The following is a 23,089-nucleotide window of genomic DNA, read 5'->3' as shown; positions in this document are numbered from 1 at the left end:
AAGAAGCAGCAAATTTGGGGTTTGAATCCAGGCAGAATGGCCGCATGCTCCTATTGTGCTATACGGTCTGATGTAAATACAAGATAATATAGGATATAAGTCCAGAGTTCTATAAAAATGCAATTAAGTACATTGATTTTTTTCAAGCATATCTTCTTGTAGCCTATTCCTGAAGCCATTAGTAATTACACAGAATGTTAGCTAATTGGTAAGGCTTGTCTTTTTATGGAGAAAAAAATGTTCTACTCTCCAAGTTCAACATTTTAAAATACTTTACAAAGAAATAATTAGCAAAATTCTATGGGGTACAAAGTTTTCTTGGTGGCTCTTGGGACGCCTAATCCAGAGGAACAAGCATGGGGAGCTTTGGAGGGAAGGTGAAGTGAACCTTTAAGGATGGATGCAAATTCTTTAGGTGATGAGGGGAAAAGGTATGTCAGGCAGATGAAATAGTAAAGGGAAAGTTTTGTCACAGGAAAGATCATTTTATATGTTTGTTAACTTCACATGGTTAGGACATCGTGTATTTAATAATTGATGGTAGTGGACATTTATTTAGTGAGAAAGCAGTAAGCCTCTGCATAGGATTAGTGCAACATGAACGTCTTTGAATCAAGGTGTTCAAAGCAAGGTGCAATACAGTATATAAAATCAATGCAGTGAGGCTTATTTTAAATTTTGTATTGTAATATATTATGGCACTTTCAAGCACTTTGGATATTGTAAGTTGGTTAATTTTATGTTGACTAGTTGATAAGGTTTGGCTCTGTGTCCCCACCCAAATCTTATCTTGTAGCTCCCATAATTCCCAGGTGTTGTGGGAGGGACCCAGTGGGAGGTGATTGAATTATGGAGGCAGGTCTTTTCTGTGCTGCTCTCATGACAGTGAATGGGTCTCATGAGATCTGATGGTTTTAAAAACGGAAGTTTCCCTGCACAAGCGTCTCTTTCGTGCCACCACTGTGTAAGAAGTACCTGTTGCCTTCCACCATGATTGTGAGGCCTCCTCAGCCACCTGAAACTGTGAGTCCAATAAACTTCTTTCTTTTGTACATTGCCCAGTCTTTGGTATGTCTTTATCAGCAGCGTGAAAACAGATTAATACACTAGTCTTTTGATGATTAGAATCTTTATAATATTTTGTAAAAAGTCAGAGAGTGACCAAAAAACTGTTTTCTACTCCCACAAAATTTAAATTTCACAATTTTTTAGCAAAGCATTTAAAAGAAAAGTTGACCTTAAATATGAGTTATGCTTTTTCTCCCCAAGACACAAATATTCCTAGTTTGTTGACCATTTTTGTGATAACAGGCATTTGCCAACAGTGAGCTGTAAGCAGATAATTTTGAAAATAATAATATGGTTAATCATTCTATCAAAGTAAAGGTGACATTTTAATAGTAAACTAAAAAGGCACCATTTTCAAAAGAAACATATGATATAGAACATTTGATAACAGATATTTTTAGTGTTTCCTCTACCTAATCTACATAAGGGCAGTAACCTCTGAAAGTCCTTGTAGCTGAACCTTTAAGAAATGTAGAAAAAGAATTTTCCACATAGTATTAAAATATTTCAAAACCTCTGATTAGTTTGCAAAACCAACTGATTGACCTCAGAACAAGAGGAAAACCTAGCAAAATGTTAACAAAAATTCCTTTGCATAATTAGTGGATGAATTTGAAAGTTCAGCCTGCACACTGGTAAGTACAGACCACCATACATTTTTTCCTTTAAGAATTTTGTACTTTTTGTCAAGGGATCATTTGCAGTTCTGATAGCTGCTAAATCCAATCATAGATCATACTTGTGAATCATTGAATTACAGTCATTAATTAAAATTATTAAATCAGAATTCCTTGAAAATATAAGCATATTGAGTCATCTTTTCTCACTGAACCATCATATTAGTGCTGTTATTATTTTTTGGTCAGAAACAAACAAAATTAGAGGCTATAGAAGAACCATATGGGATTTTTAATATTGCTAATTGTATCTTTCTGTCATTTTTATTTCCGGTGTATATATAAATTATTACATACATAAAATACCAGCACAGTAGTAATTGCTTAAAACATTTTTATAAAAAATAGTTTGCAGACTACTGTGATAGAAACCCAAAGGCACTAAGTGGATTAATAGAGGCATGGAAATGGCCAAGGGCATGAAGAAGGAAGACTGAGGTTGGAGAGGCAGCCCGCGTTCTCACTCCGTCACTGACCACTGGGCTGTTCTTGGGCAACTTAGTTTACTTCTCTCAGGCTCCACTTTCTCAGTTGTGAAATAAAAATAATAATGGTATCCATCCAATCAGATTCCAGTAAACTATGTAGATTTTGTAGGTAAAATGATGGCACAAAGTACATATTCAATAAGTGTTAACCATCAATCAGCTCTTGAGACAGTGAGCTTTGGCACAGAAAAGCCAAAGCTATAGTTATATAGAAAATATAGCAATTACTACATTACTTTAAGATAATTTATCTTTATACATTGTCCCTGATAGTCTATGTGTTCATTGAGGGCAGGGATTCTATCACAGTCACCTCTCTAGAACCTAGGATGTTGCCTAGCACGTAGATCTCCAGTACATATTACTAAATCAAATATGGCTGAGGAATAAAAGAGAAAGGTACAAGCTTCCCTTTGTTTCCACATTCTGGATTCTGAATATCAGGCTCCTCTCAGAGTTCACCAGATCCTATCTGTGAAAACCAACAGGCCTATGCAGGGTGCAGGATGAACTATAGAGCAGACATGGGTCTGGCACCAAACAGGAGCCAACAGGTTAACTCTTATTGTGAGTTCCTAGTTTATCCACTTTACAGAAACTCACAGTGACAAGTTACTGGATCTTTTGGCCAAAGCTAAGTCAGGCAAATGCTGTAAGCTGGACAAGTGCCCGCAGTTAGTCTATGGAGCAAGGCATGGCCACTAAAGGCAGTCCAGGTCATGAACCCTCTGTGTCTGACTCATGGCAAGAGACAAAATGTCAGCAACTCTGACTGTTCCCAGCCCAGCTCTGACACAACTCATAGATGTATTACTCATCTCATTCTCATTCTGTGTTTTACTGTGCGTTTAAAACATTCTTTTCTTTAAAAATTTTTAAAAGCCTTAATATTTTCATTGGGTTTGTGGATGACTAACAATCTCATTGCATTTATTTTAAACAGGCTTCCAAATCACTGGATGTACACTGAGACTTTTCATATTGCCTTTAGGTAGGCATTATAATTTCTCAGTTTGCGATGTGATATATCACTTTCTGAAAATAAAGAAATCTTATTTTTCAATTTTAATAAAATAGTTTTTCTGTTTTATAACTTTGAAGAAAAATACATGCAGACCTATAAAACTGAGCAATTTCATGAATTTCCAAACTGCAAGTTATTTTATAGCCTCCATTTGGTAATTATAGAGATTTATATCCTTTTTTTCATCCTCCACAAAATTCAGAGCTGATATGTCCAGTTGACTTGGAAACTGACTTAGGCCTCCACATTCATTATTTTTGATAATAAAGGTGTTAGATCAGATTAATGATTTAAAACTAGTGTATGTTTGAGAGTGGAAGAAGGAGGTTTAAAATTAATTTATAGGAATATAATCCACTGGTCATTTTCACATTTCATCAAAAAATATTTTAGAGGGTGTCTCAATAGTAATTGATCACATTGAGGTGACAGAATGTACCATTACTGCTTCACTAATAGAAGAAAGTCATTAATCTCCTTTTAGGTTGAGACCTTCAGTATAACCTGACAATTTATCATGTATCAAGGAATTAACATATTTTAAAAATTATAAAGAAGCAGCATGCCAGTATACCATGGATTCAGTTGATGTTGCAAATCAAATAATGTCATCCATATCAATATGTTATACAGTTCTTATTATTACCACATAGAAAAACACTTTAGCTAATCTGGTTACCCTTTTCAAAATCTCTTACTATTTAACTAAAAATGTAAATTTTTTTTAACTTGTTTATGAACCATTGGGATAAATACAACTAATAATTCCATATTATATAGACAACATACAATACGTCTTTGTCTTTTAAAAACAATGTATATAACACTACAAATTTTTTAAAATCTGGGTGATTTAAAGTTTTTTGTTTTTTTTGTGTTTTTTAAATAAATTAGGTATATCTGAAATGAAGTTGCCACAGCTGCCTAATCCAATGTTAGTGGAATGATTCTGTTTAATTCTTGGATTATCATATTTCACTTGTAGAATTTTATATCAATATTTTAGTTAACAATTTATATTATCTAGTAATTAATAACTTGAATGAGTTTCCCTTTGCATTATATGCTAGTTTTCTATAGTACATAGCTATCAATTTAATTTTTTTCTACTTGGTTTGAAAATATTTTTAGAAAATAAACTCATTAAATGAACTTTATCTCTAATTAATGATGCATTGATCATATATTTATGAATAATATTTCATTTAAACCAAAATATTTTAGAGCCCTTTTTCTAGTATTAATATAAAGCTAGCATGCATAATAAAAAAATTGCAATAATAATTCTAGTGATATAAATTTTAATTTGCCACTAAGTCAATTTAAAAATATTTATGTCGATTAAAGTCATACAAATGGGATTTGCAAGCCCTTCTATGCTCTTACATTCAATGCATATGCTATTGCACTATGCTGAAGGTATTGTGCTGTGCCAAATCCCTCTTTTTCTCCTGATACTGCAGTGAATAAGGATAGCACAGAAAGAGCTCAGAACCTCAGGGAGGAAGGTCACCATCAATAAACAGCTGTATGCATTCAAGGCAGGTATACAGGAGAGACAACTTTTTAAAATTAGAGCAGTTTTACTTCTAAGCATTAGTGCTTCTGTTTTTCACGTAAGAGAAAGTAAATAAGAAATAGACTTTCCTAGAACACTCAGTTATAGCACTTGAGAAAGAGAGAAAAAAACCTTGAAGTCAATAGAATTTAGGTCACTGCTAAATTAATATTTTCTCTATGGATATTCCTCTACCAATCACTTTTATACACACTTCACATCTAAGTTTTTAGGGCGAAATATATTGAAAATCTCGCTTTTCCATTGAAGCTCCATTAGCAGGAACAAACTCCACTGCATCAATGTCTAAGAAACTATTTTAAAGCAAGGAGGAGATTGTGGGACCTTTGTACCCAACAACAAATCATCCTGATTTTATTTTTAATTCATGCCTGATGCACCCTTTCCACAATGCCCCCTTGACTTCTGCCTCCCCAGAAGTTTAAATCTCTGCAACATGTGAAGTTGGTAACCAAGACATGGGTAGCTCTACCTTAGTTTTTTCTATAATGTGTGGTGCTGAGCGTATTTTGTTCTTCATATATCCTAAATAAATTGGCCTCAGAGGTCTAAACAGGGCTTCACCCACTGAACTTGCATCCCTCCTAACACCATCTGTATGTGCATTACCATATTCCTTTATTTATATCACTCATGTTTTGTATATGGGAAATAAATTGGGAGAAATTACATTTCTCTTTCTTATTGACCCAGGAACCAGAAATTATGAATATTTATTCTTTTCTTATAGAGTCAACAGCAGTGTTTGTCCTGTAATCTTTATAAAATATTGCGAAGAAGAATATGGAGGCCTTGTTTTATATATATATTGGCATTCTTCAAGTTATGAAAATCCATGCTCAATAAACTCTGTGTTCTCTCTTCTCTTTCCTACATTTCCCATGATCTTACCCACAAGAAAATAAACATGCTGTCTCCTATCTGAACAAAGGAGGATCCTTTATTTGATCTTAGAGCTACAGTCTTTTCTCCTATTCATCTTCACAGCCGAACTGTCTGAAAGTGTAGTCCCTACATTTTGTTTACTTTGTGATATGGCTTGGCTTTGTGTTCCCCACCCACATCTCACCCTGAATCGTAATAATACCCACATGTCAAGGGAGGGACCCAGTGGGAAGTAAGTGAATCAGGGGCACGTTTTTCCCATGCTGTTCTCGTGATAGTGAATAAGTCTCATGAACTCTGATGGTTTTATAAAGGGGAGCTCCCCTGAACATGGTCTCTTGGCTGCTGCCATGTAAGACGTGACTTTGCTCCCTCATTCATTTTCCAACATGCTGTGAGGCCTCCCCAGCTGTAAGGAACTGTGAGTTCATTAAACCTCTTTCCTTTATAAATTATCCAGGCTTGGGTATGTCTTTATCAGCAGCGTAAGAACAGACCAATACACTTTTCTTCAAATCAAATTCATTCTTGAACCTATAGTAATCCAGGTCTGTCCAATGTTAGCTCGGAAAATCTCATGATTCAGGAAAACCCTCATTCCTAGACAAATTGGAAAAGTTGCTCACCCTAAACTCCTCCTCCTCCCCGCATAATCTTCACCTCCACTCATTCTCCAAATTTTGATAAACTTCCTATGTTTAATGCATTCTCTCCTTTTCATCTGCACTATTTCCTAGCTCAAATTCTCATCCACTCATAGCCCATTATATTAGATTCCCCGCATGACTGATTCCCTTACTTCCTTATCAAGATCATCTTTCTGAAAAGGGGAGAAATAAAAGTAAAATTCTAAGGCCCTCCCCCAGCCAACTGAATGAAGCATCTCTTAGCCAGCAGGACCCTAGAGTAACCTTGAAAACTGAGCTCTCAGCCAGGACAGGATGGTATTCAGACAAGCCTACTCATACTCCCTCCCTTGATAATGACCATTAGCCTTGCTTCCCTAAGGGCTAAACAGAAACCAGCCCTTCCTTCCTTCCTTTTTCTTTCTTTTTTTTTTTTTTTCTTAAATGGAGTTTTGCCCTTGTTGCCCAGGCTGGAGTGCAATGGCGTGATTTTTGGCTCACTGCAACCTCCACCTCCTGGATACAAGCGATTCTCCTGCCTCAGCCTCCCAAGTAGCAGGGATTACATGCATGCACCACCACACTCAGCCAATTTTGTATTTTCAGTGGAGATGGGGTTTCACCATGTTGGTCAGGCTGGTCTGGAACTCCTGACCTCAAGTAATCCACCTGCCTCGGCCTCCCAAAGTGCTGGGATTATAGGTGTGAGCCACTGCACCCAGCCCAAACCAACCCTTTCAAAAGACCTTAGGAAATCAACCAGTGGAGGCGGAAGTTGCAGTGAGCAGAGATCGCAAGACTCAGTCTCAAAAAACAAAAAAAAAATTATAAGGTATGAAGATGTGTGGTTTTTTTAAAGTAATTTTCTCCGTTTTGGAGGTTAAATCAACCAGCCACCTGATACTGCCCTTCCTCTTTTAGCCTGATAAGAGATCAGTGACCAAGAAGTGGTTCTGGTCAGTCTGTGGAGCATGTGCAGTAAGGGTTTTCATGTCCTCTACTTTACCTTCTGATGTCAGGCAGCTGAAAACTCCAGGCTTGGATCATGCTAAACTGGCATTTTTGGTACATGGGACCCATGAAGGGGCATGAATGTATATTGCGCATCTGCATGACTCACCTTTCATAAATAATCATGACTCCTCCTCAAGCTTATGAAATATTGACATAGCCAACTCAGCATAAATTCCTGTTCCCCTTGCTCTTCCCTTGAAGTATCTGTTTCTGGCTTCTGGCTGGAGGCTATGATTTCCAGCTTGTCCGAACAGCGACCCTGCAGACTGTAACCCCTTATGAGGAATTTATTTTCCAAATTTACGAAACTTGTCATTCTTCAGTTGATAAGGTAAATCTAATTATGTTGCCCTGTTTGCTTAATGCTCTTTAATTCCCTCAGAAATAGTTTAACACTTTAATCTAATATGTCATGATCTTGTTTTTGTCTCTCTGTACACTCTTGCCTATCATGCCTCTTTTTCCTTAAGCTCTATCCATTTATATCATTACTGTGAGAACATTCCACTGCAGCCTCACATCTCTATGACTTTCAGCATATATTGCCCTCTCCTAGAATCTGCCCCTCTCCAGATGACCTATACATCCTATTTACCCTCTAGATCTTAGCTCAAGCATAGGCTCCTTTGAAAACCATCCACACTCTTCCAGCAGATATGGGTTCTCCTTCTTGCTTTCCCCCGGACTTACATAGTCTTCCATTTTATTAACGCATGTCTCATTTCATCAAAATAATCTCTTGTTTCTCTTCCTTTACCTAGCTATAAGATCCTTAAGGAGAGGCACAGTGTGTGTTTCCCTTTTGCATCCCATGAACCAGCAGAACTTCTATCTCTATAAACAATTGTTGAAATAATGTTTAATGAGATAATCATATTATTTTTACCTGATCACATTTGGGAGGCAGAATGGATACAAGTGCATAGAAAGGATCTTGTAATTATGAACCTTTTACTGTTCTTTTGCCCCGAATGCCCTTACACAATCACTTTTTAAGTCATATTCCATACCCAAAGAATTACCAAGAATAATCAGACTTATCAAAACCCTGGAAAATAGTGGATGATTTACTTACTGTTCTTGCATCCCATATAGACAGGGTCTTGTCTGCGGAACTTGTGAGAAGAGTATTGGAGAAAGGAAAAAACTCAATGCTGTTCACAGAATCTGTATGTCCATACAGTGTACATCTGCATCTTTCACTGTAAAGAGAGAAATTAAGAATCTTAGGAGTTAGTATCTATGCTGTCTATACAAGGCTAATAAAAATAATTTAAGGAACTCAGGCATAAAATAATTTTATTAATGGTAAAAATTTTACAACATTTTAAAAGTAAAATTCTACAGCTACCTTATATTCTCAGCACTTTATAGGATTAGTAGCATAAAACTAAACTTAAATTACCTTCAATTTATGGAATCACTTGGTAAAGTCATCTTTATACTATCACATTTATTCCTTACCATGAAATGACAGTATAAAAATTATCCCCATATAATAGAGGAATATGTTAAGACAATATTGCACTAATTCATAAGACAAACTCTTTTAGTCATTACTTTTCTTAATTGTATCTCAGACTTGGTTATATACTGGAATCAACTGAGGCACTTCGGTGGCTACCAGAGACTGGGGGAGGGAGAAGGGAGGGGAAAATAGGGAGAGATTGGTCAGTGGGTACAAAGTTACAATTAGATAGGAGGAATAAATTTTGGTGTCCTGTTGCACAGTAGGGTGACTATGGTTAACAGTAAAATATTGTATACTACAAAACAGTTGGAAGAGAGGCTTTTGAAAGTTCTTGCCACAAAGAAATGGTAAATGCATGAAGTGATGGATACACTCACTACCCTGATTGGATCTCTCTACACCACAGATATGTATTGAAGCATCAAATTGTACCCCATATGTACAATTATTAATGCACTGATTAATTAATTAAACCAAAAAGAAAAAGAAAAAAATACTCATACCCAGTCTCAAGCCCCAGACATTCTATGCCGATTGATGATGGAGCCTGGGAATTAATTAGTGGATTCATGCCTCCCCTGGTAATTATAATAGGCCTTTAGGGCTGAGAATTTAAACCAGTGGTTTTTAAAGTTTTTTTATCCAGACTAGCAGTATCACTGTCACTTGGAAATGTGTCTGAAATGCAAATTCTCAGGCCTCATCCCAAACCTATTGAATGAGAAACTCTGGAGGAGGCCCCAACAATCTGTGTTTTAGCAAGCTCTTCCAGTGATTCTGATACATGTTAAAGTTTGAGGATCACTAATCTAAACTATTAGAAATGACCCAGAAGAAAGGGACAACTGCAGCTGTGTTTTTTTGCCGTTTCATGAAAGGGCTGTTTCTCGATGAAATAGGATATACACAGAGCAATATCACTCCTCACGTGTAATGACTGATTGCTCTTAAATAACTTCATTTATAAATCTATTTTTAAAATAGAGAAAAAATAGAATCAGGATAACTAATAAGTACTCAAAACAGAGGAGTCAAGATAAATGCATTCCTAATATAATAATCAGATAGTTGTCCGTGTGTTGCGACTCACACCTGTAATCCAAGCACTTTGGGAGGCCAAGGCAGGCAGATCACCTGAAGTCAAGAGTTCGAGACCAGCCTGGCCAACATGGTGAAACCTCGTCTCTACTAAAAATACAAAAATTAGCCTGACGTGGTGGCATAACGCCTGTAATCCCAGCTACTCGGGAGGCTGAGGCAGGAGAATTGCTTGAACCCAGGAGGCAGAGGTTGCAGTGAGCAGAGATTAAGCCACTGCACTCCAGCCTGGGTGACAGAGCAAGGCGCTCTCTCAAAAAAAAAAAAAAATATATATATATATATATACACACACACACACACACACACACGTATGTATAACATATATGTATAAATCAGATAATTAATCTTTGATTAACTAGTTCTTCTGTGGCTTGAACCAAGCCATGTACAATAATATAGTGCAGCAGGCAAAACCCTGCAAAGAGAGCCAGGAGACTGAATTCCAGTCCTGACTGGCAAGAACTAGCATGGTAACCATAGAAAAATTGTTTAATTTTAGTGGTCGTAAATTTTCTTCTTGTGTGAATGAAATTATTTACTTGATGCACTCAGTGATCCTGTCCAGCTCCTACATTCTGAGATCAAAGTTAGAAATGTAAAATGGGAAGGAAGAAGTCAACTTGAGTATAGCATATATGAACTGTAAGAAGCAAAATATGCCCTTCCTTCCTTAAATGTCGGCATTTTTGAGCATCAAAAGATATAAAAATTTGCATGTATATGAATATGTATGTAAATTATTTAGCAACACTTCCCCTTTCTCATCAAAGCTAAGTATTACAGTAATAAATATTTGGAGCAAGAATATAAAATCAATACATCAGGAATATTTTGTATTAATTTTCTTACCTCAATATTTCACAGATAGGCTGATAATATTTTAACCACTAAAGTTGATGATGTGTACACCAGGGGTCAAAAACCATGATGCTGAACTGACTGCTTATTTTTATAAATACAGTTTTATTGGAATATGCCAATCTGTTTACACATTGTCTATTGCTGCTTTCCCACTACAGTAGCAGAGTTACATAGCCACAACAGAGACAATATGGTCCACAAATCAAAAATATTTAACTCATAGCCCTTTGAAAAGTTTGCTGAACCAAGAAATATACCAACTTATTTGAATATTTAGACGTATACTTGGGTTTTACTTATGACATTTAATCTTTTTTGAAGGGAGTGCCAACACTCACAAAATAAGTTATTTCTTTTAAAAAATTACTGTTTTATGTACAAATTTGATCTGCTATTTTTAATGAATCTAAAAATGTAAGTATGAACATTTTTAAAGTTTCTATTCCAAAGCCCACTATCTTGAAATAATCATCTTTAAATATTAGTATAATTACTCTAGTTATAGGTCTATGGAGAGACAGTGAGGTGAGGTAGGAGAGAAAGAGAGAGATAAAAATTAAGAATTGTATTCCTATTATATTAAAATGGTGAATTATTAAACTAATTATATGACATTTAAGAATGAAATAAAATAACTAAAGGCTTTGCTGAAAGTCAAGTAGATACTTTCTTGCTACAAGACAAGAGCTATCACTATCTAAAAGATATCGTTAAGAAAAATATTAAAGTATGCTATTTTAATAACATTTCATTTTTAAAAAGTATATTGAAAAAAGGAAAATAATGTATTTATATTCCTCCCACTTTCTTTTTACTCACCTCTGAAATTTAAAAAATATTATTGTTAAATTTAGAATATCAAAAATCATAACATATTTTGATCTGTAATCACAAAGCTCAAATTCAGTGTCCCTCCTTCCCCATCTTCCTAGTGTTTAATATATGTTTAATCCTCTGCATCCATACTTTTAGACAGTTTAATGATTATTCAGTACTTCAACAGCAGTTTTCACTGATTATAATTTCTTGGGCCACCTGACCTCCTCAAATGTTTGTGGAGAAACGGTTCACTGTTAGAGTACTGCAAAGTCTGAGGTCAGTCCAATCTCTCCAATTATTCCCACTCAACCTTTTTTAGGGCTTGTTTGCTGTTTATGCCCAAGAGCCCTTACAGTTTCTTTCCCAAATACTGAAGTTCAGAAATTTTAGCACAGCATACCCTAATAGAAAGCCCCAGCTATTATTCCTAGACTTTTATTATTCCAGGAAAGTTTCTTCCCCTGTGTCTTTTTTTTTCTTTCTCTTCAATTTAGCCCATTTATTTTGTTTAGAAACACTATGTTCTTTTTTGTCCTTCCCCGTGTCTTTTTTTTTCTTTCTCTTCAATTTAGTCCATTTATTTTGTTTAGAAACATTATGTTCTTTTTTGTCTAATTTGCCTTTACATTTAACATTTTCTCTACAATCCTTATTTTTTTCATTTTTAATATCTGTTCTTTATAACTCTCAATTATGTTTATTCTACTTGTGTGTTGGGTAGGGGGAGGGCAATCAAAAGCTTTTATTTCTGTTTTCTTTTTTTTTTTTTTTTTTTTTTTTGAGACGGAGTCTCGCTCTGTCGCCCAGGCTGGAGTGCAGTGGCCGGATCTCAGCTCACTGCAAGCTCCGCCTCCCAGGTTCACGCCATTCTCCTGCCTCAGCCTCCCAAGTAGCTGGGACTACAGGCGCCCGCCACCGCGCCCAGCTAGTTTTTTTGTATTTTTTAGTAGAGACGGGGTTTCACCGGGTTAGCCAGGATGGTCTCGATCTCCTGACCTTGTGATCCGCCCGTCTCGGCCTCCCAAAGTGCTGGGATTACAGGCTTGTGCCACCGCGCCCGGCCTATTTCTGTTTTCTAGCTCACTTGTTTCCTGATCTTTCTCAGTCTGCTTTTCATTTGCATCTATTATCTTATAAATCATAATAAAATATTTTAACTCTTTTGACGTTTTAATATATAAAACAATTTAAAATATAGCATTTCAGTAATTTCTTTGCAAATAGAGTGTTTTGTCTGAATTATTGATTTCATATCTTTACTTAGGTGATTCCTTTATGCACTGCACGTTCTTCACTGCAATTTGGGGTTTTATTCATGAACTCTTCAATTTTTGCCATTCTTTATAAAATCTGATTGGTTTCTTTTTATTTTGACTTATGAAGACAGCTATTGGGGGATGGCTATTTTCTAAAGATTAATGGCAAAAGGTGGGAAAATGGGAAAATTAATTGGCAGAAGGAGAGAAAGCCACTGACTTCCATTCAGATTTGTTGTCTCCCACAAAATCTTTTCACCTCATGTGCTGTTGACCTGATCCCTGAAGTTTATCTCTTCTCCATTTTCTTACTTTACTTTCAAGTACAGATGTAGTATGTTGCAATACCCCTAACGTCACAGGCTCTATTTTAACTCTGAATGCGCCTGCCTCCCTCACAATCCCCATTCTGCCTGACTTATGGCAATTTGCTTTATCTCTTTTATCTAACGATAAAAATGGCTTGTTAGGATTTATGCTTCCAACTATGATAAAGTAACCAGTTTCTGTACTTCTTTTACAATAAGCAACTGTAAAATTACACACATTATCTAAAGTAAGTTTTTACTGGCATTGAACTAAACACATAGCACAGGACTATAATCTTTAAGAGAAGGAAAAATTCAAAATGAGCTCTGTAACCTCCATGACTTTCTGCTTGGATGAACTCTTTACTATCAAATACAGAAATAGAGCCCAGTAGAACTGAAGTTTCACTGAGTTGAGAAGCAGTGAGAAAAGTCTAGGCTTCTGAGTTGCTTAAAATTTGGAGTGTAGGGTAGCTGACAAAAGGGAGCTGAGCTGGGAATGACAGCAGTTTGTGTGAGGATTCACCATGAATTTTGGGCGAAGGTCTAGATGGCATTTTTATAGAGTAAAATTCCACAAAGTCTAGCAGAGATTTCCTGCTCTATAGTTGAGAGCTGAACAATAATACCAGAGATTAGCTACTGCTAGAAAGAATACTCTAGAGTTTAATCCTGGGTGAAGTGGAAAGAATTTACTGCATACCTTAGACTCTCACTTGGAGATTCAAGAAAGGCTCCACTATAGGAGTAAGGGTAAGGTTTATAAACTAAGTTCAAAACAAAAGTTCAGTTCTATTACCAATGAATAAAACCATACCTGAAAGAGAAAAACTGATCTTCCCATAATTAAACTGCTCATTACAACAGAACTCACTACCTTTTCTAGGAGACAATCTAATATAGATTTCTCCAAATTAGTTATTAACAACATCCAGCATGTATTTTTTTTTTTTTTTTTTTTGAGATGGAGTCTTGCTCTGTTGCCCAGGCTGGAGTGCAGTAGCATGATCTTGGCTCACTGCAACCTCTGCCTCCCAGGTTCAAGCGATTCTCCTGCCACAGCCTCTGGAGTAGCTGGAGCTACAGTCCTGTGCCAGCACAGCAGGCTAATTTTTGTATTTTTAGTGGAGACAGGGTTTCACCATGTTGGCCAGGCTGGTGTCAAACTCTTGACCTCAAGGCCACCTTGGCCTCCCAAAGTGCTGGGATTACAGGCATGAGCCACCACACCCAACCCCAGCATGTGATTTTTTAAAAATGCTACATATGTACATGTGTGAAGAGGTAAAAATGTAAGCCATACACAAGAAAAATAAAAATACATAAAACAGAAACATACTCTGAATCAAACACTGGAAATCAAAGACCAAGACTACAAATGATGTATTATTATTCTGTTCAAAGATTTAAAGAAACATATAGTTATAATGGATGTGCAGATAGAGAATCTCAGAAGGTAAATGAAAACCATAAAAAAGAGGTCTATGCAAGAATGGATAAGTATATGTGAAATTAAAAAGTGAACTGGGTGAGCAAAATATTAGACTGGGTACTGAAGGAAAAAAAAGTAGTGAGAATGAAGAGATTAATAGAAATTATCTGATTTGAAGAACATAAAAATATTGAAAAACCATGGATTACAGTCTCAATAATCAGTAGAAAAATATTACAAAGTCTAACATAAGTATAACTGTGTTATCAGAGAGGGGTAAGAGAAGGAGGGAGAGAGATAAGGTAGAAATATTTTTGCAGAAATAACGGCTAAAATGTTCCCCAATTTAATGAAAAATATCAACATTGATATTTTTCATATCAACATTCCTATCAATATTCATATCAAGATTGAAAAAGCTCAGCAAAATCCAAACAGGCTTATTAACAGAAAGAATGCACGTAAGTATATAATAGTCAAACTGTCAAAAGCAAAACATAAAACAAATTCTCTAAAGCAGCCACAGATAAACATAATGTGCAGAGAGCAATTATACAAACAGCAACTGACATTTTAACAGAAATAATGGAGACACATTCACTTTTTTGAGGGCTGAAAATTCAATATTCAGCCAAGAATTCCTTCAATAACGAGAATAAAACACTTTTAGATAAATAAAATATGGTAACGCCATTGACAGCAGACGTTTTCTACAAGAAAGGCTGAAAAGAAGTTAATTCAGATTAAATGGAAATGACAACAAATGGAAACATTTGCTCATGAAAATAATGTATACCAAACTTTTTAATTTCACACATTTTTTTTTTTTTTGTAGAGATAGAGTCTTGCTATATTGTCCAGGCTGGTCTCAAACTTGTGGCCTCAAGAACTCCTCCAGCTTTGGCCTCCCAAAGTCCTGGGATTGCAGGCATGAGCCACCATCCCTGGCCATATTGTTTTGTTTTAACTGAGGCATTTCAATCTGTAAAGAATTATGCTGTAACCTTTAAAAATATTAATATACCAAATCTTCTATGAATTAGACTAAAAATTCTTTTTATTTGCAGTTTTATTAGCATTTTTAAGCAAATGCAACTTTTTTTCTTTTTTTTTTTTTTGACAGAGTCTCACTCTGTCACCCAGGCTAGAGTGCAGTGGCACAATCTTGGCTCACTGCAAGATGCGCCTCCCGGGTTCACGCCATTCTCCTGCCTCAGTCTCCCGAGTAGCTAGGACTACAGGCACCCGCCACAACACCTGGGTAATTTTTTGTATTTTTTTTAGTGGAGACGGGGTTTCACTGTGTTGACCAGGATGGTTTCAATCTCCTGACCTCGTGATCCGCACTCCTCGGCCTCCCAAAGTGCTGAGATTACAGGCGTGAGCCACAGTGCCCGGCCAAATGCAACATTATAATAAATATAAGTACATTTGTGTTATTACAATGGTAATCTAACGTATGTATATACACAGAGAATTTATAATCTAGTAATAAGTGTCCTTACAATTATATGATATACACTATTGGTAAAATACTGTACACATTCATAATTTATATTCAGACTTTGTTGTCATTATCACCCAATTAAATTATCCAGGAGTACTATATATTCACTTATGGTGGCGGGGTACGGGAGCAGGGGGGAGGAGCAACTCTTCAGTGATATATTACAGCTCACATAGTTTCCCAAACAAAGTAGAAAAGCTAGGTCTTCAGATAGCTCAAGGGAAGAAAGTACTGCTCCAGAGGGTAACAAATCTGCTCATGAGTCAGTGTCTTAAGGTGTGGGGCATCCCTGGAAGACAGGCTGCAAAAGCAGGCTTGTGAAAGATTAAGTAACTGCCAGAGAAGGAAGTCCCATTCAGAATTTCTTTGGAAGGTGAAAATGGACTAAAGTGATGGAGCATGACAGCACTGCAAAGAATGAAAATGATTTGTACATTTCCATCAAAACATAAACACTGAAGTCGCATGCAATTTTCTGTTTCTTATCTCTTTTTTTTCCCTATCATTTTTTAGGAAGAAGTTCACAAGCAATAGCTCTTTCTTAACTTACCTCTTGGTTTTCCTTTATTTCTTTTCATCTCCTCCCTTTTCTTTCCTTGCTGCCTTAATTTGTTATTCTGGTAACTGAATGATAAATATTTCTCTACACTTTCAACTTGCTGTAAAGCAGATTTGTCTACTCTTCCAGGTCAGATACATTTTTATTTAAAATGCATTTCCCATACGTATGCTAACTCTAAAAGGACATTGTTTTAACACTTAGAGTTCCTTTGTGAAACATTAAATTTTAGGGTTTTTATTTCCTTTGATATGTTTGTTTTAATACTACTAATATTGAATACAAAATTGTAACTTAAAATTCAGGCTTGCAGGAATATGCAGGTCAACAAAATGTGGCTAATAGAATTATGAAACATTGATATAAAGACGGCAGCAAGATTTTTTTAAGTGAACATGAAAAAAAAGAGTAAAAAATATCTAGCTTTGTTTTGAAAGGGAATACTAGAATTCATTACCATATTAACCCTTAGTAAGAGCTGGATTTTAAATAGTATTTATATAATTGAACCAAAATAAAATCGTAAAATCCATCATGAGCTTATCTGAAATAAAATTCTTCATGAAATACCTATTCTAAAAATCCAACATGAACATAAGTGAAACCTATTTAAATCCCTAGACTGCAATTCATAACATCCAATTTCACGAGGGATTTTCCTCATCTCCTAGTTTTCTGTAAAGGTTTATATATAAGCTATTTTTAAAATCCACAAGAATTTTGCACCTTAGCCAGGCAAAGTCCTCTAGTGACACCCAAATTTTGACTTCGAAAGTCAAGAATATTTTTATAATGCAAATATTTGTGTATATTGCCAAAAATAATATAAAATAATTCATCATGTGATAGTTCCTTTCTTTGTAGTCATGAAATTCAGTTGGATATTTAGTGGAGGGGTGAGATCTAAATAAAATCTACCATGGAGTCTGCCGCAAGCTCTACCGTAAGATTCACCACAATCTGTGTCTGTATGAAAATCATGTGGTCTGAGCATCTCACCCAGGTTGGATCATGGCCAGGTCACAGCTCCTAAACAAAAGAAGTTCTTGGCCAAAACCCTCAATGATAAAAAATATACTAATAAATTGAACATTGTCCCCAGATGGTCATAAAAATCCACCGCACATAAAAGGCAGACTCCTAACAACCTCAACTACCTGGAACACAGGCAGGATCTTGGGTCTAAAAGCAAAATGTGAATAAATAAAATGATCATAATAGAGCTAGCAACTCAGAGTGCCTTCAAGTCCTCACTCAGCCTTGTTAAATAGTCAACTGAAACATTTTTGCAAAGAAAGTGGGTGCAGGAGGGCTGGGATTAAAAGGCCAGAGAGTACCACAAACTAACACTGAGAAAAAGTGGAAGCTTGGCAGTAAACTGGAAAACTGAAAATATAAAACAAAAAGAAGACCAAATATTAAAATAGCAACCTGAGGCAGGCTGATAAAGATCAAAACAAATAGCATTGTAACTCAACACTTCCTACATTTTACATTACAATTTAAGCAGACATTTATTGAGTGCTTAGTGTTCTAAGCAATTTACATATATTAAATAACAATGTGAAAATACGGTCGACCCTCATTATTTGTGACTTCATATTTGCAAATTTGCCTACTTAATAAAACGTATTTGTAATGACAAAGATTCTCTCTTTGATCAAATGCTAGCCAGGCTCCTCCTCGGAACTCCTTGACTAGGTCTCATGCTTGGCCTGTAAAATCCACAGGCTGCCAGTGCACATGAAATTCTCCCACCCTCCTATGAAAAGACTTGAATAAGCACTAGATCAAGCCTGCATCCCTAGGATGACCCCAGCCCCATTTAAGATCCTGCCTGAGGAAGCTCATGGCTGCCAAAAGAATTGACTATTCTAGCCCACACCTGATAAGCCCTGAACACCTTTTTTAGAGCATTTACTACAAAGGGCTTACAATTGCGGATCCTTCCTTTATCCCTTTGAGATGCCTATGTATCTTCTACAATTGAGGACCTGAAAGCATTCCTTTCCAATGTAAGTATCAGGAAGAACAGCTTGTCTCCCAGTCTCTACTGGAGGATTGAATCATTTACACTGACCAACAATTTATAATTTTTCGCTACCCTGACTCTACTGAGTCCCTGCTCATCTTTCTCCCTATTTCCCAATTTTCTCTTTAAAATGCCCAGTCCCCCCTGTACAAATCTAAGTTGAGTTCAGGTCACACTGGACCCTCTTCCCTTCTGCAGCAGTATATTATGGATTACCACCTGATCTTACCACTTTAACTAGTGTCTAGCTTTGTTGCTCTTCAACAGTAACTCCCAAATTATACTCACAGCACATTTTGCTCATTTGTAGACACAGGCATGGGCAGAAGCTTGAAAAATTTGAGTCACCTGATGTACATGTTCCCAGTTGTGTTGAAACTAGGCAAAGCTCTACCTTTGTGTTTCAACTCTCATACTATAAACAGGGTCGCTTTAACATTCTATTTATTGCCATGTTTTTCATGCTTCTGTGCTTTTCTGTTGGTAATTTCCCTATTTAAAATAGCCCTTGGCTGTAGCGCTATAGTGCTGTCTAGTGATCCTAAATGCAAAAAGGCTGTGATGTGTCTTAGAGAGAACATACATTTGTTAGATAAGCTTTGTTCAAATACAAGTGATAGTGCTAGATTAACATGTCTATGTGGCCCATGTTAATGATTCAACAATATATATTAAATAAATTATCTTTAAATAGAAACATACACAAAACAATGTATGTATTGACTGGTTGATGAATCAGCTTCCAGGAAATTAACCTTGTATTTCCCTTTGAAACAATAATCCAGTATTTACTAATTCAGTGTTTGTGTTGACTTTATAGAATATAACTGTCTTGAATAACAAGAACTAACAACACTTATAATTTCCCCAATTAACAGAGAAGGAAACTGAGCTAGAAAGAATCAGAGTAATACTCAATATTACACAATCGTAGAGGCAGGATTTTATCCCAAACAGTTGGTTTAAGATTATGTTCTTTTAACCACTATACCACCTTCCTGATTGTTCACATAAGATTAATATCAACTGAGGACCTTATATCATCAAGAATTGATGAAATTATGCTCTATAGGCAGAAAACATATACATTTTATAGAAATTATCTTTAATAAATAGACACTATTTGCTTACAGGTGAAATGGCCACTATCTAGCAAATTAAATTTATGTTAACCGATCTCCCACAGTGTCAGATAAGTCCATTTCTGTGGATTAGAAACATTTTTAAATTTAGATAAAACAAATATTAACTGGTCTAATATAGTGCTACACCACAGTTGACTTGTACTGATTCACAAGGGAAAATGGTATACATTGGTTCTCAACTCCACATTCAGCAACTTCAGGTTGATCCCCGGAAATGTGTTATGGTGAGGGTATTTACACTATGGAAGCTGTCAAATGCTACATATCAAGGCCTTTATTTTTCTGAGAGTGGGCTTGCAAGCACACCACTTCTGGATGCCTAATATTCTCTCTTTTTTTTTTTTTTCTTTTTTTTTGAGACGGAGTCTCGCTCTGTCGCCCAGGCTGGAGTGCAGTGGCACGATCTCTGCTCACCACAAGCTCCGCCTCCCGGGTTCACGCCATTCTCCTGCCTCAGCCTCCCGAGTAGCTGAGACTACAGGCGCCCGCCACCTCGCCCGGCTAGCTTTTTGTATTTTTTTTTTTAGTAGAGACGGGGTTTCACCGTGTTAGCCAGGATGGTCTCGATCTCCTGACCTCGTGATCCGCCCGTCTCGGCCTCCCAAAGTGCTGGGATTACAGGCTTGAGCCACCGCACCCGGCCAGCCTAATATTCTCAATGCGATAATTTTATGTGTAACTTGAACGGGATAAGTATGTCCAGATAGTTGGTAAAATGTTATTGCTGGGTGTGTCTATGAGGGTGTTTCTAGAAGAGATTAGCATTTGGATCAGTAGACTGAGTAAAGGAGATGTCCCTCACCAATGTAAGAAGGCACCATTCAATCCATTGAGGGCATAAATACAACTAAAATGGTGAGTTTGCTCTTTGCTCAATCTGGGACAGGCATATTCTCTTGCTGTGGGATATCAGAGCTCCTGGTTCTCAGGCCTTTGAACTTGGACCAGCACTTAGACCACTGGCTGCCTTGGTTCGCAGACCTTCAGGTTTGGACTGGAAATATACCACTGGCTTTCCTGTGCCTCCAGCTTGCAGACAGTAGATCATGGGACTTCCTGCCTCCATAATTGCATCTATCTATCTATCTGTCTCTCTCTCTCTCTCTCTCTCTCTCTCTCTCCTACTGGTTCTATTTCACTGGAGAACCCTAATACAGTGTTTATCTAGAATTTATTTACCTTTTATAATTACACTAATTTTTAAAATATTTCTCTAGCAATTCCATTTATCATCTAAATCTAATCATTTTATCCATGTGTTGAGTTTCCCTTGCCTTATTTATTGCTTTTTAAATTTATTTTTAATCCAGCCCATTTGATACTGAAACTCAGAAGAATAAGAATGAATGTGAGCCTATATGTAAGTGCCTCAATTCTTAAGGATGAAATAGTAAACTCTTTCTTTATTAAAACACAACTATATGGTTTGGCTGTGTCCCCACCCAAATATCATCTTGAATTTGAGTTCCCATAATTCCCACATCTTGTGAAGGGACCCAGGGGGAGACGATTGAATTAGGGAGGCAGTTTCCCCCATACTGTTCTCTTAGAGGTAGTGAATAAGTCTCACGACATCTGATGGTTTTATAAGGGGAAACCCCTTTTCGCTTGGCTCTCATTCTCTCTTGTCTGCCACCATGCAAGACGTGCCTTTCATCTTCTGCCACAATTGTGAAGTCTCCCCAGTCATATGGAATTTTGAGTCCATTAAACCTCTTTTTCTTTATAAATTGCCCAGTCTCAGGTATGTCTTTATCAGCAGCATGAAAACGGACTCATACGCACAAACTCTTATTTTACTCTAAAATGTAAAATAAGAATTTGTGTATTAATAAAGAAATAGTTTACCATTACATTCTTATTTTCTTTTACTTTCAGAGTAAAATATAAGAGTTATTTACAGAGATTTTTTACAGAGTTTAGGTTTGTTGCCTGTCATCTGTACCATCTAGGTATGTACTGTATGTGCCATAGTCTAAGCTAGTTTAAAATATTATTTTCCCTCAATATTACAAAGGACAGTAAGAGCTAAAAGTGAAATGTCACATTGTTGAGTGATTCTCTTGGTTTGGGTTTCTGCAAATTAATAGACTAAGTAAAACGGTTATATATACTTTAGAACCTGTGCCTTATGATGTGGAACTACGAAAGTCAGTCCTTCAGGTGCCTGAACCCCAGACCTGAGTAAGAAATAATGAAAGCGCATAACTTCAATCATACAGTGCTGTTTTTTAATGTTCTGCATTTAGATCACTTTTAGCTTCTAAAAATTCCGTGATTTAAAACCATCTAGTAACCATTTAATGTGTGTGTGTGTTTTTTTTTTTTTTTTTTTTTTTTTACATATAGAAAAGGTCAATAGAATTGTTTTGAAGCATATATTTCTTTCAAATAACTTTAAACATAAAAGGAAATAAATTAGCTTTAAAGATGATTGGGAACAACTTCATTGTTAACTGTAAGTTGATAAAGAAATATAACCTCATATACTCTAAACTCAAAAACCTCTTCTGAAATAATTTATTCAAACTTCTACCAATTAATTTAATGCAATATGTTCACACATAGCCACAATGATAGTTTCAAATCTTATGTCTGTTTTCGTTTCCATATCTACCTCCTGAAAGAGATCTTAGAAAGCAGGTATCGGGAACAGGAAAAGCTAATCACAAAGGCAAGATCTCTAGCTCTAGTAGTTTGGCTATTAGAGAGCAGAGAACCCAGCAAGATAGAATAAAGGAGAGAAAGCCTGGCTGAAATGAAGGCGAAAATGCTTAGGTGTATCTAGGAGCTTGATTGTCCAAGAGATAATCTATTTAACCCACCTGTTTCCTCAGGCTCAGAGCTTGCCTTCAAAGCTCAGTATATTCTGACCATAAAGAGCTAGAAACCTGAATGGACCCACAACTCCTATCATGGTCACATCATCTGTTTATTTCCTTTATAGCACCAATCACTAGCCGAATTTAACTTATTTATTTATTTATGTTCTTGTTCTCTCTTACATTTGTCAGCCCTGTGTAGAGTTAAACACTCCATGAGGACTCTGGCCTTATCTGTCACAATCCATCACTTAACAGTTGTACATAGCTAGCCCAAAATGGGTACTCAATAAATACTTATTTTTAATGAAAATACAAATCTTTGTGTTCTCTGAAGAGACACCATTACTTCCTGTATTAGTCTGTTTTCATACTGCTGATAAAGACATACTCAAGACTATGAAGAAAAAGAGGT

The 23,089-nt window shown here is 36.3% G+C and overlaps 1 protein-coding gene across 3 annotated transcripts in view; it reads right to left on the bottom strand.

The window, feature by feature from the left end:
- SPAG16 (sperm associated antigen 16) overlaps nucleotides 1-23,089 on the bottom strand; it is a 1,132,640-nt gene that overhangs the window by 402,285 nt on the left and 707,266 nt on the right. For all 3 annotated transcript variants that reach the window (XM_025405273.1, XM_025405272.1, XM_025405275.1), the window contains one exon: nucleotides 8,437-8,563. In XM_025405273.1, coding sequence (XP_025261058.1) covers nucleotides 8,437-8,563 — 127 coding nt within the window. The remainder of the gene's footprint in view (nucleotides 1-8,436; nucleotides 8,564-23,089) is intronic.

Source organism: Theropithecus gelada, chromosome 12, assembly GCF_003255815.1.
Source record: "Theropithecus gelada isolate Dixy chromosome 12, Tgel_1.0, whole genome shotgun sequence".
NCBI classification, from domain to species: domain Eukaryota; kingdom Metazoa; phylum Chordata; class Mammalia; order Primates; family Cercopithecidae; genus Theropithecus; species Theropithecus gelada.
This window is presented reverse-complemented; position numbering and strand designations above follow the sequence as displayed.